Source organism: Silene latifolia, chromosome 2, assembly GCF_048544455.1.
Source record: "Silene latifolia isolate original U9 population chromosome 2, ASM4854445v1, whole genome shotgun sequence".
In the NCBI taxonomy this organism is placed as follows: domain Eukaryota; kingdom Viridiplantae; phylum Streptophyta; class Magnoliopsida; order Caryophyllales; family Caryophyllaceae; genus Silene; species Silene latifolia.
In genome coordinates, this window is record NC_133527.1 from 14,768,729 (window position 1) to 14,784,166 (window position 15,438).

At 36.7% G+C, this 15,438-nt stretch overlaps 2 protein-coding genes across 2 annotated transcripts; one reads left to right on the forward strand and one right to left on the reverse strand.

Annotated features, from left to right (window-relative positions):
• The first annotated feature begins 1,038 nt into the window (after positions 1-1,038).
• LOC141642344 (epoxide hydrolase 2-like) lies at positions 1,039-4,225 on the forward strand. Its single transcript, XM_074451124.1, has 3 exons — positions 1,039-1,682; positions 2,899-3,128; positions 3,754-4,225. The coding sequence occupies exons 1-3, from the start codon at positions 1,101-1,103 to the stop codon at positions 3,998-4,000; spliced, it is 1,059 nt and encodes a 352-aa protein (XP_074307225.1). The 5' UTR covers positions 1,039-1,100; the 3' UTR covers positions 4,001-4,225.
• A 133-nt stretch (positions 4,226-4,358) lies between these two features.
• LOC141642343 (lipoamide acyltransferase component of branched-chain alpha-keto acid dehydrogenase complex, mitochondrial) lies at positions 4,359-13,081 on the reverse strand. The gene is made up of 8 exons (XM_074451123.1): positions 12,536-13,081; positions 10,255-10,401; positions 9,769-9,894; positions 7,790-8,139; positions 6,107-6,354; positions 5,567-5,655; positions 4,968-5,195; positions 4,359-4,768 (listed from the first exon to the last, which is right to left on the reverse strand). Exons 1-8 carry the CDS (start codon positions 12,692-12,694, stop codon positions 4,655-4,657), a joined length of 1,461 nt encoding a protein of 486 aa, XP_074307224.1. The 5' UTR covers positions 12,695-13,081; the 3' UTR covers positions 4,359-4,654.
• Between the last annotated feature and the right edge of the window lie 2,357 nt (positions 13,082-15,438).

A 15,438-nucleotide genomic window follows, 5' to 3' on the forward strand; every position in this document is an offset into this window, starting at 1 on the left:
ACCGCGACCACCAAAACCATCCCCACACGCTACTGTCTCACGACATTTGCAAGCCGATGAGGCACATTCCCTTCCCACGGTGGTCGGAAATAGAGAGGCATCACTGTATAAGGCGGCGACGGTGACGGTCACATCTTTCGTGATGTTGTCCCGGATATAAGAAGTGCTGTGGCGGCAGTAATAGGGTAGCCTTCTTGCGATGCGGTCTTTTTGAAGGTTGTTAATTGATAGGAAGTGATAGACGATCGTTGTGTTCGGGTTGGAGGAGAAAGGGGGTCGGGATTGTTGGGGAGGGGAGTAAACGATGGAGGAGGTGGGATTTTATGGTGGGGATATGACGGAGATGGAGCTGCCGGAGGTGGGGTAGCCGGAGGTGGTGAAGGGGTAAACTTTGTAAAGGGTGAGAGTTGAATGGGAAAGGGATGCTGGGTTAGGAGGTGGGTTAACTGGGTTTAGGAATGACAATCCTACATGGACACCATTAAGCCGATTTTAGTCCACCAAAATCTTAGTACATTCTAAAATTTCAAACGGTTCGAATCGGATCTTTGATGTGGCCGTCTTTTGCCAGCTTATACTCCCATCAAAACTAAACATTTCTAACGGTTATCCTTTACTTTGCACCCACTCTTTATCTAGCATCTAAGAAAATATCACTATCCACCAATCACATCAAGCCAACTTTATTATTATTAACAAAAAGCATGAAACACAAAAAATTTAAAATATCACACGTTCTCTTCGCATACCATCATGACAGTTACGTTGCGATTTAAATAACACTAGAACTTTGGAGAAACGGTTTTTCAATAAGCTATTGAGAGACCAGTTTTTACTCTTTCGTACACTTTTGTTTATATTTCGTGACCCTTTTATTATTGATGGTGACATCGTAATTTCGTACTTATTTACATAATACATGTACCCATTTTATCTTTAATAATGATTTGTATATATTTTATTAATTTTAGTACCACATTTTTTTCAAAATTGTAAAATAGTCTTTTAATAAATTTATTGAGTGACCCTCTATTTCACCAATCATTGAAATTTAAAACTCAAACGTCAACAATTAGAATTCCCACTACTTAATTCCAATCATGCGTCGTTTATTATCACTTTGTCGATCAACCTTCTCATACATAACAACCAATTATAAACCCTCTCAAACCCGAGTTCAAACCCTATCAACATCAACCAAAATGGCCGACCTTACGGGAATAAACCACCGAATGCTCAAAATCAACGGCATAAACATGCACGTAGCCGAAAAAGGGGACGAGGGTGCACCAATTGTACTACTATTGCATGGTTTCCCGGATTTATGGTACTCTTGGAGACACCAAATCTCGGCCCTCGCATCACTCGGGTACCGTGCTGTGGCACCCGATATGCGAGGGTTTGGGGACACCGACGCCCCCACTGATGCCCGTAGTTATACCTACGGGCATCTAGTTGGGGACCTGGTGGGCCTTATTGATGAGCTTGGGGCCCAACAGGTGTTTGTTGTGGCCCATGATTGGGGCGCGCTGGTTGCGTGGTGGTTCGCTTTGTTTCGACCCGATCGAATTAAGGCAATGGTGAGTATGAGCGTGCCGTTTTCTCGCCGGAACCCGAAAATGAAGCCCTTGGATATGTTACGGGCTGGTTATGGAGATGACTATTATATTTGCCGCTTTCAGGTATGTTTCCAAACACAAATTCGTGTAATCGTGTGTAAAACTGTCGTAATTGATTGCTAAATTCTTTGGTCGACCCTATAGTTAAGAATTGATCAATTGCCAATTTGCCATAGATGATACTCCGTACATAGTTACTTATGGATGATTAGTACGTCTTGCTTAAGACGCAGCGGCGGATCCAATAGCGAATACAGAAAAAAATCTTTCCGGGGTCCGGATTAATATTTAAAATCTATATACACATAAAAAAGTTATAAATTTATTTTTTTAGTCTGAAAATTAGACAAAATACGCAAAAAAAATTATGTTTCCGTTGTCCACGCACCCCGGAATGACCTTAGTAGATCCGCCACGGATCTATTAACAACATTTCGGGGTGCGCGGACACCGGAAACAGAATTTTTTTTGCGTATTTTGTCTAAATTTCAGGCTAAAAAAATAAATTTATAACTTTTTTATGTGTATATAAATTTTAAATATTAATCAGCATCCAGAAAGAAATTTTTCTGGATTCGCTATTATTAAGACGTATTTAATTTAAGACCTCTCACAATTTCTTTTCACTTTAACATTATTGTGATCTGTTATGACTTATGAGTACATTTTAACTTAAGACCGTTTGAAAAAAGAATTTGTGATGAAATAATGATTCTTTGGCACGTTAACCGGAATCTTTAATAAAGTGAATGTTGCATACGGATTATATTATTCCGACAATAATGGACTAATTTAGTCCTATGTTGATGATCGCATTCAATAATAGAGATTTTTATAGATTCGTATCTCGTCAAATTTGACTTCTTTTGTAGAGGTCAATGACATTTTATTCATGAAACGATTTATTTGGTAAAGAAAAAAAAAACAATGCTATGACTAAAGTTTGTTTTATCGATTTGTCTAACCATAAAACTCTCTTTGTCCCAACTCCCAGTTACTTATTTGTAAGTGTTGTTTGGCGTTTACGTTTGAGATCTTTACTTTTACAAGAGAAATCTAGTTTTTGGCTTCTACGGATTATTAGACTTGTTTTATTTCGACGTTACAATTTAGTTTGTAAAAGTCGTTTGACATTTTATTAATGAATTAATCATTTCCTATCAAACAAAATACCCATCATAAATAACAAGAAAAGTGATCTAATCGTAAGTCGTAACAAAATGTCGGAAAAATTGTATGGTCATCGATAAACATGATGTAACGAGGTTGAATCGTGAAGGTGCCCGGAGAAATGGAAGCGGAGGTTGCTGAAGCAGGTGGAGCTGAAAGTTTATTGAGGAAAATATATGGACACGGCAGTCCAAAACCGTTATTCTTACCAAAAGGAGCCTTACAAGACGTACCTCCATACCCCGACTGGATGTCCTGTGACGAAATAACTTATTTTCAGGACAAATTCAATCAAACTGGTTTCACCGGTGGATTCAACTATTATCGCGCTCTTAATTTGTATGTCATACGTCTTTCTCGTCTCTTAATTTCACATTTTTAGTAATTCCTTGTTTCTTTACGGAATAATTCTTCGCCTACTAATTAAGATGAAAATACATAAACAGACGTATCCTAAACAAATGACAAATCCTATCTTTTTTACATTCTAGTAGAATTTTGTTACATTTGGAAAAAAGTAAAATAACCTCTATCTTTTTAGTTAGACTTATAATTTCCTTTTTTATGGTGTTGTCTTATGTATGTCAAATTTTCAGTTGATGTTTCTTGGAATCCTCTCCAATGTAACAAAATTGGGAGTCCAAACGTTTTAGAGTCTAATTTGTTAGCTAAATGTCCACGTTCGTGTGTCATCTACTATCTAAATTTTTTTTATTTTTTTTATTAAATAAGGTCTCAAACGGTCTTCTTAGAACCACACATCTGAAATTTATTTGACGAATTTGCTCATAACACTTAAATAACTCCAATTTATTCACTTAGATATGTAATTTTTTTTTTTTTTTAATGTTGAGTTTTGTTCGGACATCTGTTCGCTGTATAAATTTATCCAAAAATGAGAAATTTCATACGATTTTCAATTCTGTGCCGAACTGAGTTTTAACTTTGTTGCATTAAAATACAGAAACTGGGAAATAACAGCACCATGGACGAAGGCGCAAGTGACGGTACCAGTGAAATTTATGGTAGGAGATTTAGATCTAACTTACCATGGACCTGGTGTTCAGGATTACATTAACAAGGGTGGTATGAAAAAGGATGTTCCTCTTCTGCAAGATGTGGTCATTCTTCCAGGAGTTGGTCATTTTCTTCAGCACGAGAAGCCGAATCTCATCACTGATCATATTTACGACTTCATCAAGAAATTCTAAGGATTTTTAATCATCTACTCCGTCGTATTTTCCCCTAGATGCATGTTTACCTATCATTAAAACACTCCTCACAAAATATTATAAATGTAAACATCTAGGTGAATAGGACGGATTATTATGCTGTTTACTTCTTTATGTATGATCTCCAAGTAGTGTGTGGTGGTGATTGATCATAAGTATAAAAACTAACGAGAAATAAATAAAATGGTGTGCATTTCATTGTTTCGCCATGATGTTCGATAGATGAGTAGCTTGTGTCGGGTCGAGCTTGCTGAGAAAAATAGCAAGTCTGGTCGTGTTTGGTCTGGTTTCTGAGGCCTACTTGACGATCATGGGATTAGATATTTCGAACATTATCTGTGCGTAATTCAAACTATATTTCTTTCAACTGGCAATCATGCCGATTCGAAACTAATAGTTCAGAGTTCACACATTAATTAATACAGTTTCTTACATGAGATCAAATAAATTATACATTTCGTATGGATGCTGCATGTTTCGCAAAGGCTTGGACATCTATCACCTTTGTTCTCTGTTGCTGTAATTTTGAAGTTGGTAAAGAGTCTAGATACACAGCATTTTATATTATCTTCCCCGCATGTGCTTATACCGACGCTGTACGGACTGCAATCTAACTTATGCACAGCAAATTGACTATCTCATATGCAACAAAAGGAGCTCTGGCTTTTCAACAAGTGATTTCCATTCATTACAGAATTTCGCGACTGCTGCTCCATCTAATACCCTATGGTCAGCACCAATATTTACCTGAGAATAAAGTCAAAAAGATCAAATTTTATGGAAGGGATATGAACCTCGAGTTTATTCAGAAGATCTTATACAAAAATGAATAAACGTTCATTGTTTCTAAATAGATCTTGGACAAATGAGCATGGTATTCAAATGCGGAGTCTGGTTTAGTCAACTTGGCACCATTGTAGTGTAAGAGACAACAGAGACAACTTACATTCATAACCGGAACCGGATAGACAGTCCCATCATCTGTGATATGTGGGACTTTCTGGATTCTACCAATTGCAATTATTGCTACTTCTGGTAGGTTAATAAGAGGAGACCCAATCTTTCCACCAATGGCTCCAATGTTACTGATCGTCATAGTTCCACCTGATATATCTTCTTGATTAAGCTTGTTCTCTAGAGCCAGTTGTTGTAGCCTTGAAAGTTCCTTGGTTATCTACGACCATAAATTCAGCAATAGGAAAATTTAACTCTCGTTAACACCAATGTAAATCAACCAGCAGGAGACTAGGCCAAGTGAAACACAAACTTTTTTATGAAAATACTCCGGAGTACGTCTATTGGGAGGATGAATTATTTCAAAGAAGCCACATAATCCAAGTGCATCTCCCGGACTTAAAAATCAGTGATACTAAAACTCGCTCAAGAGGAAGGGAGAAATGCATAAGAGCCAAAATACATTTCTAAAAGTTCTCACGGTCTGAGAGAACAAAATTAAAGTATCAGATCTAACATTTACTAGGAAGATGATGGTAAAAATAAAATAAAAAAAATAAGTGATACTGCATGAGAATCAAGTGATTTTACCTCCAATATAGAAAGTGACTGAACCTTCTTGATATTAGGTACAACCAACCCATACGGAGTAGCCATGGCAACTCCAATATTATGGGGCCCTAAATGACAAATAAATAAAACTGATTAATAAGAAAATCTCAAGTTAGGATTCCTGTTAATAGATTTTCAATTGCTATGTGAAATTACAAATTTACAATCAACCTCCAATTCAAGATCAACTCAGAAATGCGTTTTTGTGACATATATTCAGCATTGTAGTAATGAAAATCTGGTTGAACAATTCAAGCTAACATAAATCCCTCTCCTACCACTCACGATCATAGTGCACCTAGTAAACACACAAACACAATGATGCTCATTTGGTTTTGCATTCGAATATTATCTATGACTGTCTAGCCTTGAGTACTTTGAACTTTCTATCACTTCGCACATTAGGCTCTAATTTAGCACAGACTAAATATAACCAAGTCGTCAAAAACTGGTGCCACAATGAACAGTAGAAATGCCAAATTAGCTGAATAAACCAACCACCTGAGTAGGTATACAAACCTTTTAAAATTATCTCATGCATATCCGCATTGAAGCTACTGTTTAGAAGTGGATATCTGCTCAACGCCATTGATAGAGATTTTACCAAAAATGGAAGAAAGGTATGCTTTATGCTTGGATCAGAATTTTCACTCTGAAAAGATGACTTGAGTTTTAAAAGTGCAGCACAATTAATTTCCTCAACATAATGGAAATGTGGAATACTGGCAGCCATAGTCATGGCCTTGACCATAGCACGTTGATAACCCCTGAGACAGCAAACTTAAGTCAATAATTGTAGCTTACAGAATAACATTCAGAGTGAATTAGCATAGACAGAGTATATAGTTATATAGTCCTAAGCATACAAGGCTTGTCTATAATGAGGGTGTTAAATAAAAAGATCGAAGTAGGGAGCTGATGCAGGCAGTTCAATCACTTGATTAACATTCAGATGAGACCCTTTAAAAAGGTTGTATACATGTGTTATGTGTAGGACTTTGTTATTCACCTTTTTTTTTGTATTCACATTTTACCGCCTCTTCCTTTGTTGTTGACACTTTATCTATTTCTTTTCACAATTTTTTCTCTTTTTTCCCCAAAATTTTTAATCATTGTTTATTTGTTTTACCTCTGACTAGCTGTTTCAAATGTGAAATGTCTATTCGAATTATCCGACCCCAAATCCAATTTGGTATATATATACTCCCTCCTATTCTATTTTATGATCCCTATTTCCTTTTTGGGCTTAGTCGGTCTTTCTTCCCTAATTCCTTATTTGAACATACAATTATACATAAATGGACAAATATACCCTCACTCACCCTCTCCTTAAAACTCAGCCACAACCCCTCTTTCTCACCTTAACCACGCACTACCTCCTCCACCATCACCACTGACACTCTTTTCCCTTCACCAGTGGGAAGCGACGTCCCACCACAACTCCTGAACACCGTTCTATTCACTCACCACTACCCCCTTTTGCAATCCACTATCCACATATTAAAATTGGCATAACAAAGGTTGGTGTTCGGAGTGGTAATGGACTAATGGCTAATAGGGTCGCTGACGGATTTTTTGGCAGGTGAGTGGTGGTTAGGGATAGGTTTTGGGGTGTTGGTGACTGGGCTAAGTATCAGTGGTGGATGCTGTTTTCTATGGAGGTTATGTATAGGGTAAGACTCTAAGAGAGATAAATAAGTGACAGAAGAATATGGGAGGGTAATATAAGGGTAGAAAAGTAATCATCTTACTTGCTTATTTCTAGAGCCCAAATGGCAAGGGGAGATAAAATAGAAGAGGAGGGGGGTATATTCCGTATATAGCACTTGGATAAGACTCGACCAAAAAGCAATGGGATTGAAATAGACTCAATGAATCAGCCCAGACAATGGTTATTAATTGTGATTCAAACTGACTTCATAAGATAATGTAGGAAGAACCAAACTCGAGCATGACACATACGACAATGGAAGAAGTGAATAGAAATCCCCTGAACTAGTTAGACATAAAGGGTTTGTAAATATGACACAAATACCAAAAATCCATACCCTAAATGGCAGACCTATATGACAGAAGCATCAGATGTTAAAATAAATTATACGCAGCAGTCAATTTTTTTTTTTGTACGTATCTTTTTATAGAAATTATATAAAAGAAGAGTAGCAGCTACTGAAGGACTTCCAGCTATTAAGCATCAATTACCTCATTGGTAAGACTTTATCTTCGTAGTGTAAACTCTCCGAGTGCACAAAATTTGAAGGAAGGTGGTTAGAATCTTTACCCCCAACGTAGTTAAGAACGTCTTCTTTTAATACTCTTCCATCTTTACCCTTTCCCTTGATATCACTGACATTTATTCCAAGCTGTTTAGCTAGGTTCCGAACAGAAGGCGTGCACAAAGCACCACCAGATGAATTTTCATGGATTACTGAAGGATCACTAATCGAGTCACCTTGGCCAGTATGCTCCTTTGACTCATTTTCACATAAATCGTCAGAGAGAGTTGAAGGGAACAAACCCTCAACAGCTATCTTCAGAAGGGTTTCTCCAACCTGCTTACCAAAAACTTAGTCAGGAAAAGGTCACCAGAACAGTGATGGAAAAAGAGCTCAAAAACAATAAAATTGACAAGTAACACAAAGTGTTAGTATTGTCTTCTCTATCAAAAACTTTCATCTTTAACATGTTTGAATATTCAATAAAAAGGCATCGATTAGGCACAAGATATATAAATGGCTGTCATAAAACCTAGGCATAACTATACTTCTCTGAAGTACAGGTGAATGGATTTTAACGAGTCAGTTTTTTTCACTTTCTTGCACTTTTAAAATTTGATTAATATAAAAAAAAAGCTAATGATCATTTTGCACCATTAAGGGATGGGAGAGAATATGAAATTCAAGATTCAGCTACGATATGTGTTTCTCGACGCTTGGGAAAAGAGAGGAGAGAGATAATTCCCTCTTTGGATAAATAAAGAAGACAAAAAGGAAGGAGAAACTTGATGAAGGAAATAGAGTTGAGATAGAGTAAAAAGAGTTTTCCTTCTAAAATTCTCCAACTTGAGTATTTGGTTCAAGAATGATAGAAATGGTCCCTCCAATTCTCTCCCCTCCCTCCCTCAACACTTTCAATTGAGTATATGGGTATTGCCCTTTGGCGTTCATCCTGTATGAACATTATTGATCATCGAGAAAATAAAGCAAAACCGCTTATATACATGGCAAATTGGCAATTGCCAACCTCTGACTATGTTGTAAAAGCCACAAAACTTGCTGAATATGTGCGGCCAATGCCATACAAATAGAAAGGATCATGAACTACATGAGGCATTTCAGTTTTCAATAACTTTGGCAAGGATAAAAGGAACAGAAGAGCGATGTCCAAAGCCATTGGTGATCAAGCTACGTGCAAGTAGATTAAAAAAATGTGTTTTTTATTCTGACTGGAGTGGTCTGTTCTCAGTTGTGGATTATGACACTTTCTCAAGCTTATGTTATGTTGTTCCTTTAGGTCCCATGTACTTAATATGGGCTCATAGAGTAATTTGAACTGTATGTTATAAACTTATAAGGCATCTACTCACTTTCCTAACTTTTTGTCACTATCATTGTTCAAATTCTAAGGTACTCCTCCATTACAACAAGCGCATCCAAGCTTTCTTGCCCTTTGCCCACATTTATTTTGAAGAACAACACAACTTGGTTAGATAGTAAAGTTACTAGCTTCCTAATTTCTAGGATGAGGTTCACAGAGTCCTTGTGAGGACAGGAATTGGCAATACATAGAGGTGGTCAAAGAACAAGATGCAAGGATTCACTGCCAGAGTGTTAACTAATACAAGTAGGGGTTATAATCTTCAAACCCAGGATATGTTCTATACAGTCCTTCAATATAAATTTAATACTACAAATACATAGTATTATACTGTAAATAAGTAGAGACTAATTACATTGTCCTTCACTCTACAAGAGTGATGGATCAGAAATCACAAGGGCAGTGCATTGTGATGTGTGAAATGAATAGTTACATGACTCGGTAAAACAACATTTAGTTCTTTCACAGATCAAAGTATCTCAACTTGCACTCCCTTAAATGAGAGGATATAAAAGTAAAATGACCCATTTAACTGTTTGCGTAGTTCTGCCAGTTAAGAATTCAGTTTTTACAATATGAAATACCTTTACAATCTCACCAGGAGTATGAAGAATGCTTGTGATCTTTCCTTTATATCGACTTGTAATTTCAATGGTAGCTTTATCACTTTGAACCTCACAAAGTGGTTGAAATTCCTCAACTAGATCCCCCTACAAAAAAAAAAGCTAATTAATGGCAATGTGAAAACAGTTTTTACATTGTAAACGTATGTGATCATCCCCCTTATGAGACCAATCAACATCAGGTATACACAAAGGGTCGCAGGATCATCTAATCGCGTTATGAATCTATGTTTAGAATTTGTCGAATAACATGACACGGGCAAAGGACTGGGATATGTCATGTCATCTTGGATAGTGAAATTCTTCGATCTGGGAAGGGAATTTGTCAACAGTGCATTGTTGACATCCAGAAATCGATATTTGCAACCGTTGCCACAACCGCGACTGGTATCACATTTTTATATCATGCACTAGACAAGGTAAAAGCTGAGAGCATAGTGGATTTACCTCTTGCACAAACCACTTTATAAGTTCACATTCAGCGATACCTTCTCCTGTTTGTGCCAAAGGCACATCAACGATTCCACCCACTGGATATTCAGCTGCCACATGAGTTGTCAAGCTACAAGCCCTGAATAAATAGCACAGACTGAGCTACAAAAACAACAAATAGACAGTATGAGAGATTAATACTATTCTTAGCAGAAAAGAAAAAGAGCAAAATAGTAACATCAACTCCAAATCAGCCAAAGCAATGCCTCTTAAAACCCCTTTCGGGAAAATTAAGCAAAAGAAGAAGTCTCAACAGAAACAGAATGTACTAAAGCATTATTTCAAGAAAACTGGCTCCCCGTTGCTTGGTTTTGAGGCGGTTTGATTCACTTTTCCGGGACACAAATATACAAAAGCAAAACTTTAGCAGTTAGATCAATATATGTATGTTACTCGTCAGACTCCAGTATGGGTGTTGGATATAGTAAATATGAACTCATCAGACTCTGGTATGCATACTGGATACAGTAAACATGTTACTCATCAATCATCAGACTCTGGTATGGCTGTGTTGGTGTGGAATACAGTAAATATGTATCAGATTTATCATGACTCAGATTAAATAAACTGAGATTATGTCCTAAAATGAGGATGTAGGTACGGGGCAAGTCTCCAAAGCAACAATAAAATTATTATTATTTATAAGCGTGAAATGAATACTTGTGTAATAAAGAGATACATGAGAATAAAATCACAAAGTCGTCAGAGTCACATTATATGCTTCATAGACCGTCTCTTCCTCTACTATTCTCATATGAACCCTCCTTACTCTTTGCTAGGAGTGTCAAATTGGTACGTATCAAGTGTGAATTCCATACCTATATGACTATACCCTAAACTATCCATATGGCCAAACAATGAAGAGTTGAAGTAGTATATCATGCACAAACCATTGTGAATGATATAAAACCTCCATAGTTGGATTTCATACACTTTTTACCCATGAGCTGATGGGGGTCTTTTTTTACAACCACTAAACTAGCTCTAATTTCTTTAATTTGTTTCCGTATCAAAGCATAAATAACTTGCAACTTATTCAAGTGGTGAGGAAAACAAAGAAGGTAGCATGGTGCAAAATGACTGGTTAAATTGTGCTACACCACGGATGTTCCGGTGTTGCATAATAGAATCCATGCCATCTATACCTTATTTCACGTCACACAACATTACAACCGCCAACAGGATATACAAATGTTGACAGCTCCTCTGTTGCGATAAGTGACCAATACTGTAAACTACCTAGGGAATTTTACTGATATTTCAAAGACTTAGATCATAGATCATACTATGCGTTACTAACTAGCATATTTGGTGAACATTTTTAAAATTCCGACTACACCCCATATTTGTTTTATTTTACTTTTTCTATATACCATCCGGTTTAGTCAGGATTTGAGCCGGTAGCACCACTAGGGTAGTTAAACTAAAATACCCCTTTACCAATTGATCTAACCGCCCATGGCTACTACACCCTGTATGTATTACATTCGTAGCATACCAGCTACGAGATATTGATCATGTATCGTCCGAATTACCAGATTAGTTAACCAATATGACCAACTAAGCTAGCTAACATCGGCATGTGACCAATCACACCTGCATTAACAATTCACTCAATTCCTACAAAACTATCCCAAAATTTAGGCCACTAAACTTAACAATCGCCAGAATAAACTACTCCCTCCGTCCCGGTCATTTGTTGTCCTTTGGTTTTGGCACAAAGACCAAGGAAAGGGGAAGGGGCCAATTACTAAATGACAAGTGGAATGAATTGAGTGTGAATGATCAAATTACTCATCAAATTCATTCTTAAAATAGAAAGGACAACAAATGACTGAGACACCTCAAAATGGAAAAGGATAACAAATAACCGGGACAGAGGGAGTAGCAAATTACATGCACAAAACATTCACTAGATCAAACAAACATCGTAAAAACATTCAAAATTACCCTGGCGGATGAAATTTTCGGAGTTTTTTAGTTAAATTTTTCCGGGGTGCCTTATGAAATTAGTCGCCCCCCTAAGTTCAAATCCTGGCTCCGCCCCTGACTAGGGAGTTCTAACAGGAGCGCTCGCACCGCAAATTCAAATATTTCCCTAATTTACTTTACTAAATATTTCGCTCCCTAACTATAAATCCTGGATACACCACTGCTTGTATAGTTGTACGATCAAACAGTGCAATTGACATTAATAAATAGGGAGTAATTAGCAAAGCGAGAATTCGAAACTAACTTGATCGTGACGTTTAATTACTCCAGTGAACGCCGACGGAGCTCCAAACCCTAGAAATCGCCGGAACGCCGGCGACGGAGAAGAAGAAACGGAAGAATGAAAGAATCGGAAGGCATGAAATCGAGAGTTCCTTCGGCATAGTTGTCGAGCTAGAATCATAGTGTTATTGATGGAAATTAGGTGGAATTAATTGGAAAAATGGAGGAAATGAAGAGAGTATGAAGAAGTATGAAGAAGTATGGGAGTGTTTGATAAATAAATAATGGTAAGTAAGTAAGTAGAAAGAGTATATAATGAATAAAATAATAATAATAATGTGAGTTGGGTGAAAGTTAAAGGTTGGAAGAAGTAGATTTGGAGCTTCTAAATTGCGTAATTGCGTTGTCAAAGAGGTTATCATCTTGTCATCATCTAGATTGTAGTTGGAAAGATTTGTAGGATTGTGTACATTTGGTCATGTGTTCATGTGTTTATGTCATCGATTATATCTAAACCATGTCATTCTTGATTTGGAGCTTCTAACATGCGTTTATCAAGGATTGGATTAGACACATGTAAATTTAGAACTGTCCCGTCTACCCGATTCGAAAGATCTCGGGAATATTGCAACCCGAAACCTACCCAACCCGGACGACGATTCGTAACCCGACATGGCTTGATGATCAGTGGCCCGAATCCGGCCCAATATTGACCTGACCAAATACTAACCCGATTAAATTAATGACACGGCAATTATTATGATTAATATTGATTAAAATGAAAGTGATTTTATTTTTGCATTGATACATTTGGCTTAACAATGAAGTCATTAAAAATTGAAATAATATGATAAAGTAACTGAACCTGATAATGACCCGACCCGACCCGACCCAATACATTCTTTGAACCGGAATGACCTGACCCGATAACGACTTGGACCCGATTTGAATTGAGACTAACCCGATTGCCAGTATCAATGTTGTTTTATGGTAGTTGGGTAACCCGACGCAAAATTAATAGCTTTGATAGAGGTTTAATGACTCATTTATGTAAGTGGGTTGACACGATATTTAATTTGGTCGGGTGTGGGTTGAAGGCTTCATAACTCGCTTACACGTGACAAAAAAACATGACACAACCCGATATGTTCGTCAGGTCTAAGTTTCGAGCATGTTGTCACCAGTTTGGTCATTTTTGGGCACACCAACAACTCAAGCATATCCAAAATGGTTCCCAAAAGTAACACCCACATCAAAAATCTCGTCCTCCTCCATGCTAATATATACAAAAAGAAAATAAAGGATAAAGGAGAAAGAATTGGAAGAATTTTACCAAGCGTCTTCTCCGATGCTCGCATTTATACGTGTTCACGCTTGCATTCACGTAGCTTGTTCATGTGTGTAGTTTGCATCAATACACGTTGTATTTTGTCTGTAAATATTTGCATAGGGAGTCTAAATGTGGAGGGCATATGTTGCCAATAATGATAATTTGTTTTGCGCGTGTCATTTCCCTTTTGAGCTCGTACCTCTTGATGACACTGTAAGGATACACTAATTCCATTACTTAACATATTCATATATGTGACATTTTAATTTAGTCATAAAATTAAAACTAGATCTTATGTATGCAAACTTGAACAAAAATAGAGAAGAAATCGTCTTTCTTACTATGGGATTTCGGATATATGGGCACAAATGAGTTCTCCTTCTCACTTGTTCTTGAGCTTCCTTATAATGGATGAACAAGGATCCAAAATAGAATCCCTCCCAAAAATTTTATACCCAAGGTAACCTCTTAAAAGACTAATATTATTAGATCTAGAACAATATTAATCTTACTAAAAATGACCCAAAATATTTGTTTTGGTCTCTTGTTTTTCGGCCAAGAGAAGGGAAGAAAATGGAGTATTTTTCTCTCTAAAATTTCTATAAGTTTTAGATGTTGAAAGGAATGAATGAATCACACTAGTAATGGTAGTGTATATTAGAAAAAATAGAGTAAAAACCCTTGGCTTTTACCATGCTAAAACCGGTTGGAGGGAAGGAGGATGCTCAATGCATGAGCAAGTTTTTCTACCCAATAAATCATAGGTATGCATGGCTATATTAGGTTGTAATCATCATGTTTTCCACTTAAAAATAATCAACACAATTTAAACCTAATACTCCCTCCATTTTCGGCACTTATATAAAATGGGAGGTCCATTTTATATTTGTCAATTGTCACATGTTACTAGTCATGTGTAATTGTAATGTATTTTTAACATATTAAAAATCAACGTATTAATAAAAATACGTCATGTACAAAATCGACTTAGTAATTCATAATTACTTGTACCAAAACGGTTTATCAATTATAAATCACAACGTCTTGTATTTATAATAAATTATTCATTAAGTTTCAATTGTTTCGTAAACAATAATTTTATCTAAGTAATAAAACAATTTGATTACTTAAACCGTATCTTATTTAATCGAATTATAATAAGACACGTCAATAATACTCACAAAATCATCCGTCAATTTTAAGCAATTTAATTAACCCGTATCGACATACGATCAATTAAATAATCAATTAAGAGTGTCACCCTTTAGGTATGACCTAAGGGGATCAACTGATCACCACCGCCGCACGACAAGAATGTCAAACTCTAGTCACCAATCATTACCGATATGTGTGGACCAGTTGACTGTAAAATATTACATCCCACATGTATTCTTAAAATGAGATTTAAACATGTGACCATCATGATCAACAGTTGTGATCGCATTATTGTCGGAGGACACATATTCCAACAATCTCCCACTTGTCCTCGACAAGTGTGCGTCACCAATTCTCTTATCCTATTACTATCTCTCACTCAATGCAAGGTGTCTTTCAGGTCGTACTTGCAAGTGATCATATCGAGAGTGGTTTCCTCG